General features: G+C 44.9%; 1 protein-coding gene across 1 annotated transcript in view; it reads left to right on the top strand.

Annotated features, from left to right (window-relative positions):
• brip1 (BRCA1 interacting helicase 1) overlaps positions 1-11,132 on the top strand; it is a 232,794-nt gene that overhangs the window by 27,830 nt on the left and 193,832 nt on the right. Inside the window, exon 4 of the mRNA XM_037677750.1 lies at positions 9,587-9,787. Coding sequence (XP_037533678.1) covers positions 9,587-9,787 — 201 coding nt within the window. The remainder of the gene's footprint in view (positions 1-9,586; positions 9,788-11,132) is intronic.

Here is an 11,132-nt window from a genome sequence, read left to right as displayed (position 1 = left end):
TTAAGAGCGGGAAATCGGCTCCCAAAATAGCTTTTTCTTCAGCCATTTAGGAGCCAGTGAGGCCCGACGCTTAAAGGGCTACGCTTATACTCATAGAATCTGGGGTTACAGTACGTAGCCAACGTTCTATGTCGTATAAACTTCGCCCTTTAAGGCCTTCGCTTTAGTGGGTAAAGGGCGAAGCCGATGTGGTCCTCGCCTCACTGGGTCCATTCGAACACCGTATGAAGCAGAAGCTTGCCCAAAAAAGTGTAATCACTCAGCGCCCATGTGCGTAATTACGCATTGCGTAATTATGTGTGCCATGCACAGACGCATGTTGTGTAACTATGCATTCTGAATGCATGAACGCCCCGGAAACATCAACGGGGAGGGAAAAACGCTGAAAAGAGCCATGAACCAACCGGTTTACGGCTGAACCGTATGAACAGATTAATAATAACAGAAAAGCTGATTATTAATCAGATAAACTGATTGGTAACAATAGTCGTGAACTGATTAATGACAATAGAATCAAATAACAGTCACAACTTGTGATTGATAACATCTCACACTGTAATGCATGCAGACAGATGTGAATAAAACGGCGTTCCATGAAACAACAATGTTCATTCTGTTAAACACTAAAGGCAGAATGTATCATGGAACAGGCCGTCACATCACCTAGATAAAGGCGAGTAATAAGCAGGGTGTTGACCACGCGGCCACAGTGCAAAATATCCTGCCTTGACATACCATTATGTAGAGCAGTCGAGAAAACTAAACCTCTGGTCGAGTGTACTCTGAGGTTGACAGGAGACTCTAAATCTGATGCTCTGTAGGCTTCAGAAATAGTCTCGCACAGCCAGTGTGACAAGTGCTGGGTGGATAACGGGCGACCTGCAGATGCATCTCTATAATGCACAAACAAATGTTGACGCATTGCAGCTGTGCACGCTATGTAACACGTCAACGCCCGCACAGGACAGAGGAGATAAAAAGACGTTACTTCATCTGATCTGTGTGGAAAAAAGGGGGGGGGGGGACGACGACCCTTCCAACGATATCGCTCTTGATTAAAAGAGCTCGTGATGTATTAAGCATAAAAGCTGGGTTGATCTAAAATCAGCTGATCTGCCGTCAGCCTAATTTCTGAGACATGACAGAGCGACAGAGAGGGCAGATAAAAACACTCACTCTCTTAGTGAGTGTTAAAGCCAGCAGCAGTGCTGTTTAAAAATACAAGAATTTAAGTGGAACCTGATCCAAAGGCTCAAATGAAGCTTTGATCATGACCTGCAGGACCAGTATTAAATCCCACTGGAAACAAGTGGGTGTGGGACAGACCTGCGTCTCTGTACACCTTTTAGAAAACGTTTCATCAGAGGATGATAAAACCTGTTCTGTCTCAGAAACCTTCATGTCAGGAAGAGATGGCTGCAGTGTACGTTTTAAACGTGCTGGATGCAGATTTCTGTCCATCAGCTGCTTCAGAAAGAACAGTATGCCACCTAAAGAACATGAGGAAGCCTCTACATCCTTCTCTGTACATCAGCACTGAAAAGCTGTCCGCTTTGATGTGTACATCGCTGTGGTAGATGCAACACGTGAAACCTGAATTGTGCACATTACATCCTGTGGGCAACCCATCCTCTGTAAGTGGATTCGTTCAACGGCCAGACCACGGGTGCTGGCCTATTTCTGGGTAACTCCTGGTTGCTCTTCCTGCCTGGAAGGGGAGCGTCCTCCCTCTACGGCGGTTCCCACGAGCACCCCGACAACAGGCGTTTCAGGACTGGAAACCATGGTGCACCCACGCGCTCGGGGCCACCAGGAGAGCTGTCAATCCCTCCTCCTGAGCTCGGTTCAAAGACCGTAAGATCAGAGGAGGTGGAGAAAAAACGCGTACAGAAGCATTTTGGGCCATGGACTGTGGACAAATGTATCCACCCCCCAGCGGTGGTTCGTCTCATGGGCTCAGAGAAGCGCATAATTGACACTGAACGTTTCCCGTGTCACAACAGGCCCACAGCCGCTATATCAATCTGAGACAAAATGCTCCGTCAGAGGATGATTAAAGGTTGTTCTGTCTACAACAACTTTGAGACAAAAGAAAAAACACGGTTGCAGCATACAATAGTCGTGCTGGACACCAGATTTCTGTCCTTCGGCTGCTGCAGAAAGACAGCATGTCGTCCAGTGGACATGAAGTGGCCTCTACGTCTTCCTGTACAGCAGCGTTGGAAAACTGACCACTTGATGTGAACAACGCTGTGGTGGTTGCAGCACGTGACTCCTGAATCGTACGCAGTACATCTTGCGAGAGATCCGTCCTCTCAAAGATCTGCACAGCGGCCAAACCACAGGTGCTGGCCTATTCTGATTAATTCCTGATAGTTCCTCCCGCCTGGAAGGAAGCGTCCCCCCTCCACGGCAGGTTCCACGAGCGCCCTGATAAAAGATGTCGTAGGCCTGGGAACCATGATGCGTTCACGCACTTGGGACAGAGGAGCCGTCAGTCCCTCCTCCTGAGTTCGGTTCAGAAAAAACCGTGATACCAGAGGGAGAGAAGAAGGTGAAAGGCATTACGACCACAGGCTGTGAGCAGGCACGTCCACCCAGCGGTGGATCGTCCTACGGCTCCACGCTAATTATAATTGACATTGAGCGTTCTCTCGTGTTGCTACACGTCCGCAGACGCTGGTAGGATTCTACCGTGTCTGAGTCCTAGTTCTGGGTGGAATACATGTGATGTACCCACTCCAATAGAGAACAGATTGAATGTGTCCCACACAGCATCTGTCTCACAATGTGGCACATGGATTGAAAAAAAATGCATACATTTCCTGCTAGTATGTGTGCAACAGTCACTTGCTGTCTGAGAATCACAAACTCTGATGATTCTGCAGCTCAAGGTCAGTGTTGAGTCATATTCAAAGACCCCGTGCGACACTCCAAAACATTTAAAAGGCTGCTGTGTGGGGAGCCACAGCGGCTCCACAGCTTATTAAATGTGTGTGACGTAGATCTGCTGACGGAAAACAGCTGATATCACTCAACGGATTCACGTGAGTTGCACTGCTGCCCCCTGTCTGTACAAGCTGCTCAACGACAGGTGTCCAGATAACGCAGAATTAAAGCAGCTCAGGCGCATAATGGAGTGTTGTTTCTCACAGCTCAGAAAATTGACAATCTAGAATAAATCTCATCTTTCCGGCTCATTGGGACCAGGAAGTGATGAGAGACCTTGTGTTTCCTCTCCATCTGAGATTCTAGAAATTACATTTCAAAAAAGACTTTCCTGATCTACTAGAGGGGTCGAGATCTGTTCATAGATGACAGAAAAAACGTCACAGAGTTCCTCCACACCGGGGTTTGAGCTGAACTGCAGCGTGAATCCCGGATGAAAACGATTCGTCCATCCGTCTGGAGGCGCTCGTTCATTGCCACCCGTTATAAGCTATAAAGCGGGCACGCATTTATGCTGTGAAAACTCTTATACATGCTGATGTGAGCTGGAGCGCGCTGATGATCACGTTGTGTGCAGCTGCTCGGTGTAACGCTCGGAAGCGGGTGCACGTATGAGCCGACGCGCCCTGAGGGTCGTGTGTGTGCGTCCTCATGCGACACTTTAAGCCAGGATTGCCGCGGGGGCGCGCGTTGGCACTGGTGCGGTAAGGAGGCACCGCGCGCCAACGGTGGAGCGGGGTTACCACTGGCTCAGTCTGCAGAAAAATGTTCATCGTTTGCTGCGAATCACGTGAGCTTTTGAGTGATACCACGAGCTGCAATATTAATTCAGACAAAAACCCCTTCTCGTGGATGTATGAACTGAGCCGCTCAAGGCTTGTAGGGCTACTGACGCCGCGGGAGCGCGCGTTGGCACTGGAGCGGTCAGGAAGCAGCGCGCGGCATCGGTGAAGCGAGGCTACCCCTGGCTCGGTCTGCAGAAAAAAAACGTTCATTCTTGGCTGCAAGTCACGTGAACTTCAGAATGATTCCATGCGCTGCAGTATTAATTCAGAAAACCTTCTTCGAGGATAAAGAAGCAGAGCCGCTGTGAGGCTTGTGAAACTGCTAATGCTGCGGGAGCGCGCGTTGACACCGCTGCAATGACAAAACGTGTGTCGCTTCTGCCGGGAGCGAGATATGTTGCTGAGCTCGTACCGTGGTCTCACTTGAACGTTGCCGTGAACGGCGGGCGCTGAGAGCTGCATGCGCGCTTTCATGCTGTGGGAGCGCGCATCGGCACCGCTGACAGTGAATGAAAACAACCTTAAAAAGGCTCATTCGTGATGAGTGTGTGTGATGGAGCCGCTTGTCAGATAAACCATGCTGACAGCCTGGCTAGGAGACACTTCATCATAAAATGATGTTATTTTACAGTGTCATCAACACACCTCCAGCGATCGGACACCTGATTACCTTCCGTTGAGCTCTGTTTGTTGTCCTGGAGGGCCCCCTGTTGGCGAAGTCCGGGAAAAAAAAAAGAACTTCTGGCTGCCGGGGACATCTGACGGGAGGGGCTGGCGTAGCAGAGCTGGGGAGGCGTTGAGCAGCCGTGGAGCAGCTGTGGAGCATCTTGAAGTGATCTCTAGCTGATGAAAAGAGGATCACCAACGGACTCCTGCATTTCTCCTGAGAGGAAGGTGGAGTGACGGGCCAGGAGAGCTTCTGGGACCCCGTTCTCCGGCTGCGATGCGGGGTGGCAGACAGCAAAAGAGGCGCACCGGTTGAGGATGACGTCAGCTGCTCTGTAGACGGAGCGTACTGCAGGGGCCGGCAGCGTTGTTAGCAAGCAGCCGCTACGAGAGCGGAGTGAGCCGAAGGACAGAGGGCCACCGTCTCTTCCCGCCTCTGAACGTGTACGCCAACAGCGTAACGTGTTGTTCGCTGCGGCCGTATGGAACACATGCTGGTGAGCTCAGTTGGAGAACGGTGTCACCGTCTCGGTTATGCTAACCGGAGGCACGGGACGCTGGTCCATCTCGAACATCTTACTCCAATGAAGCCTCCATCAGGCTCGGCTCCAGAGGGCACGGAGGGACTTTCCGCTCAGTGAACCCCTGCTCTGGAGATGGGTGCGGACTGTGGAGACCGGCTCCCCCAATCTACCAGGAAAGAACCCGTCTGTGGCCTCGCCCGTAGGATGTCCTGTTGGAACACGAGGCCATATGGATCAAGACGGTGAGCCGGAATGGAGCCCAGTAACAACCTTCCCGCCGGATCATCCGAACTGGCGGGAAAGGCGTAGGACGTAAAAAGGGTCCTTTCATGTCAGCCTCCTCCTGGGTTACACCGGGCAACCCCTGGGGCGCCGTCGGCCGGGAGCGGTGTGATCGCCGATGCGAAAACGAGGTGGGATGGGGTGAGCATTCACTCAGCCCCCCTCCACCGACACTACGCGCCCCTGGAGGGAAAGAGCAGCGGGAGCTGCAGCTGAGCACGCCTATCCCGGAGGAACCATCCGATTTGCTCCGAGGGTCGGCGATAAGAGGAAAAAATACAAGATGGCGTTGTCCAGCGTTTAGTGACCTGTCACTGGGAAATATTCCTCGGCGCTTACCTTGGAATAGGACTGCTCGTCATCTTCTCCTCGGGGAGGAGAACTCACCGGACGACCGGAGGTCGACTGCCGGGCCAAGCATCCTTAACAAAGGTTGGTCATCTACACAATTTTCCTTCTTTGTTCTTCTGACAGTGCTATTTTAGCTTGCTGAAGAAAAAATGGGAGCCGATTTCCCGCTCTTAACGTAATTTATACGGACCGGGTGGGGCCCACACAGCAGGTGGGCGTGGACTAAATTTTTTCAGTGCTTATGCTGCGCATAACGGGATAAACCCACTAAAGCGAAGGCCTTAAAGGGCGAAGCTTATACGACATAGAACTCACTACTATTCAGTAGCTTTCAACACCAGATGATCTGTGTTTGATCCTGTATGCTCCACACTGGTTTGTCGTCATTATCTGCATCGTTTTTATGTCTATATTCTGATTTACCTCATTTTGTATTTTGCTTTGTGTGTTACCTGTTGTTCTGTCTGTACAGCACTTTGGTTGGCCTTGTAGCTGTTTTAAGTGCTTTATAAATAAAATGGTATAATATGGTATTCCATTGTAGATGTGGCTTTATGTTTTGGATCATTGTCTTGTTGGAAGATAAATCTCCGTCCCAGTCTCAGGTCTCTTGCAGACTCAAACAGGTTTTCTTCCAGAATGGTCCTGTATTTGGCCCCATCCATCTTCCCATCAATTCTGACCATCTTCCCTATCCCTGCTGATGAAAAGTGGCCCAAACCATGATGCTGCCACCACCGTGTTTGACAGTGGGGATGGTGTGTTCAGGGTGATGAGCTGTGTTGCTTTTACTCCAAACATATCGTTTTGCATTGTGTCCAAACAGTTGGATTTTGGTTTCATGTGACCAGAGCACCTTCTTCCACATGTTTGGTGTCTCCCAGGTGCTTGTGACAAACTTTAAACAACACTTTTTTTTTTTTTTTTTTTTTTTTTAAATTTGCACATTTTTATTGATGATTTTTCCATACAAGTGTACATACAGATTTTACAATATTTTCTTTTTCCAGATGTTCCATACATATCATCCAAGAAAGTCTGCACATAACATCTGTAACTGCCTCAGACATAACAACTTTGCTAGTCTAGATAATATCCAATCATTTCCTTGTTAACAACAACAACAAAAAAAAAAAAAGAAGAGAAAAAAAAAAAAAAAAAAAAACAGAACAAAACTGTACGTAAACTATTTGCAGCCTGTAGCTCTAAGGGTTCCTGTAACCACACTATTAAACGATAAAGTCTGATCTCCAGGATGAAACAAAACCCCGCCAATTTTCCCAATAATTCCTAAATTTTCCAGATTCTAATCTGATGGAAAAAGTCAGCCTTTCCATAATATAAATATTATGCATTATGTCAACCCAATCTTCCCTCTTGGGAGCTTCTGCCTTCAGCCATTTCCTAGTAATGGCTTTTTTGCTTGCTACCAACATAACCCTATACATATATCTATCGCCTGCTCTTGTGATCCTTTCCATCCCTCTTCCCATGTACAGATCCTCAAATGTAAGTGGAATATTCACCCCCAGTACCTTATCCATACAAGTCTTTACATCCCGCCAATAGGGTACCATGAAGGCACAATCCCAAAATACATGGAAGTGCCCTGCTCTGTCTTTTCCACATTGCCTCCAGCATCTCGTATCTTGATATTTTCTTTGTGCTGGTGTACTAAAATATCTTACAATATTCTTCCATCCAAACTCTCTCCACGAAAGGGAACAAGATGTTTTCCACTGTTCCCCACATATCTCCTCCCAGTTCTCCTGTGAGAGCCCACAATTAGCATCTTTTTCCCATCTTGCTTTTATGTATATTGTATCACTCTTCTTCAAATTTTCCAATTCTGTATACAGTTTTGAAATTATTTTCTTTCCCAAATTTGATTCATATGCTGAAATAAACATCTTAATTATACCAGATTGAATCTCAATTAAATTTGCCCTTCTTAGTAGTTCCTCCGTATAATGCCTCAATTGTAAGTACCTGTAGAAATCCTTGTTGTTTAATTCATATTTGTTCTTTATTTCTTCAAAGCTTTGTATAGTATTTTTCTTAACCATCTCCCAGATTATCTTTGGACCCTTTTCCCATTTACTAAATGTTTTGTCTGTTACATTAGGTTTAAAATCTGAGTCATGAGCTATCCACCTTAGTACTCTACCCTGCTCTGTCAACCCATATTTAACGATAATTTTATTCCATATGTCAAGAGATAATCCTAGCCATGGATTTGATTCCTTCCTGAGGTGTTTTCTCAATTTGTTATCATTTATTATGGCTTGTAGAGGCATCTTGGGTGACATGGCGCATTCTATATCTTTCCATTTTGCAGAATATAATGGATTACATATGTTCAGTAGAGTACTCAACTGTGCTGCAATATAGTAGCTCTTCAGACAGGGTAAGGCTAGCCCCCCCTTATCCTTCGATAACTGCAAAGTTCTGAATCTGACCCGTGGTTTCCTTCCTTGCCAAATGAATCTCGATATAATTTTATCCCATTCTGCAAATTCTTTATCCGTCACCTCAACTGGGAGAGATGTAAATAAATACAGTAACCTTGGCAACACATTTGTTTTAATCATTTCTACTCTTGACACTAAGCTTGTAAAGGGGATTAGACTCCACCTTCCCATATCTGACTTTATTCTCGACACCAAGGGGCTAAAGTTTAAAGATTTTAGTTCAGATAAGTCATGGGACAGAAACACTCCGAGGTATTTCAGAGAATTTGACTGCCAATCCCAACTAAATGTGTTTTTAATGAATTGGTCAGGTGAATAGTTGAAAGAAAGAACCTGGGTCTTTTTTGTGTTTAATTTGTAACCTGACATCAGCCCAAATTCATCCATTATACTAATTAGTGCTGGAAGTGACGTGCCTGGTTGAGATAGGTAAATTAAAACATCATCTGCAAATAGTGCTATCTTTTGTTCCCCTCCGTCCATACATATACCCTTTATATTTCCGTTTTGTTTTATCCATTGGCTTAAAGGTTCTAAATATATTGCAAACAGCAGTGGGCTAATTGAGCAGCCTTGGCGGCATCCTCGATGTAATCTAAATGTTTCTGAAAGGCTCCCATTAATTTTGACCCTAGCTGTGGGTTGGTAATATAGTGCTTGAATAATTTTGATAAATGTTTTGTTAAAACCAAATTGTTCTACCACCTTATATAGGAAGTCCTAAACAACACTTTTTAATGGATATCTTTAAGAAATGGCTTTCTTCTTGCCACTCTTCCATAAAGGCCAGATTTGTGCAGTGTACGACTGATTGTTGTCCTATGGACAGACTCTCCCACCTCAGCTGTAGATCTCTGCACTTCATCCAGAGTGATCATGGGCCTCTTGGCTGCATCTCTGATCAGTCTTCTCCTTGTTCCAGATGAAAGTTTAGAGGGACGGCCGGGTCTTGGTAGATTTGCAGTGGTCTCATACTCCTTCCATTTCAATATGATTGCTTGCACAGTGCTCCTTGGGATGTTTAAAGCTTGGGAAATCTTTTTGTATCCAAATCCGGCTTTAAACTTCTCCACAACAGTATCTTGGACCTGCCTGGTGTGTTCCTTGGTCTTCATGATGCTCTCTGCACTTTGAACAGAACCCTGAGACTATCACAGAGCAGGTGCATTTATACAGAGACTTGATTACACACAGGTGGATTCTATTGATCATCATCAGTCATTTGGGACAACATTGGATCATTCATAGATCCTCACTGAACTTCTGGACTGAGTTTGCTGCACTGAAAGTAAAGGGGCCCAATAATATTGCACGCCCCACTTTTCAGTTTTTTATTTGTTAAAAAAGTTCGACCCATCCAATAAATTTCATTCCACTTCACTATTGTGTCCCACTTGTTGATTCTTCACAAAAAATGTACATTTTATATCTTTATGTTTGAAGCCTGAAATGTGGCAAAAGGTTGAAAAGTTCAAGGGGGCAGAATACTTTCGCAAGGCACTGTACTTACTTTGTATCATTCTCACTGACTGTAGCTTGTCTTTCATGACCCTTTTAGCTAAACTACAGGAACAAGGTGGTTCCATGGGAGACAGGAGCCCGTCAGATAAAACCTCAGATGACTGTAAGAAGATAGAAGCTCCCAACTCGTGTCGGTGTGTGTGTCACAGCAAAGCAGCTGGCCAACCAGCTGTTATGGATCTCACCGTGCTGCCATGCCAAGATACTGCGCAGACCTCAACCACACAACCAGACCTTGGTAGGTGGTCCTTTTACTTGTGTGGCAGATAACACAGAATTTAATGATTCTTTGGTCTAATTCTGTGTGCTGTTTCAGATTTATACAGTTTTGTGACATGCAAACAAAAAAAACCCTGAAAAATTATTAATAAAAAATTAATCTAGTGCAGTGGTTTTCAAACTGTGACCACATCTGTTTTTATTTCGATATGCTATATTTTTAAAACATTGGTACAAAAAATTGCAAGGGAAATAGATTTTTTGGACCTTATTGCCAATGAAACTTGTTTTTGGGATGCACAAACTTTTTAGATGAAAGGGATGGTTTGCATGCTGTGCAGTGTGGAGAGTGGATCTTCTGCTTACTGGTCAGAAGGTGCATGTAGGGCTGGGCCATATCATATCGTTCAAAAAAATCTTATAGTTAGGTTTGGCTTGTCTCTTTCCAACACGGATGCCAGTCACAGCTACATTCTGGCATAGATTAACTACGAGACTCAAAATATATTCCGTCAGTCATAGCACAGAAAGCAGGATATATATATTTTTTTACAATAATATTTTTATTGAGATTTGTCACTTTCAAAATACAGTCATGTAACAATCTGCACAAGCTTCTTTTTTTTTTTTGTTCATGACAGTAACATAAATCTATAAGCCCAATTTTGGAACTTCAGCTAATTCAAGTTAAATGAAAAAACAAAACAAAACAAAATAAAGAGTTTAACCCCCCCCCACCCAAAAAAACAACAACCAACAAACAAAAACAAAACAAACCTTCTCAAAAACAACAGGGGATTGAGCATTATTAGACAGATTGAATACACTTGTACATGTCTACTCAACATGTCGCACCGCAGGTTCCAGATAATCAAGAGTCCAACCATCTCTCTGATTAAGTCTAAGTCCTTAATAAAATTAATGAAAGGACCCCAGAGCTTCTTAAAAAGATGTTGCTTGGATTTCCTAATGTATACTATTCTTTCCAGTGGCAAATTAGACGACGTCTGCTTTATCCACTGAGTGCCGCTAGCTCTGCTGACATTCTTCCAAGCCATAGCTTTACACATTTGTGCAGATAACAGCCATATATCTATAAAAGTGCATTTTGTTTTTCTAAAATTATGTTTCTCAGGATATAAGGCTAATAGGAACAATTTAGGAACCAGTGTAATTTTCTTTTGAGATAATTTTTTCAATTATATCTCACCTCCTTCCAAAATGTGTTAATTTGTGTGCATCCCCACATGCAGTGTATTAAAGTCCCTTTAGAGTTACATGCTGGTGAAGATTCTCAGTCATCCAGGACATGATGAATTCAAAAAGCGTTCAATACAAAAACAACTGGACTTTATTTGTAACAG

Source organism: Nematolebias whitei, chromosome 6 (assembly GCF_014905685.2).
Source record: "Nematolebias whitei isolate Nwh7 chromosome 6, NemWhi1, whole genome shotgun sequence".
NCBI lineage: Eukaryota > Metazoa > Chordata > Actinopteri > Cyprinodontiformes > Rivulidae > Nematolebias > Nematolebias whitei.
The sequence above is the reverse complement of the archived record's forward strand: the minus strand, read 5'-3'. Positions and strand labels throughout refer to the sequence as shown.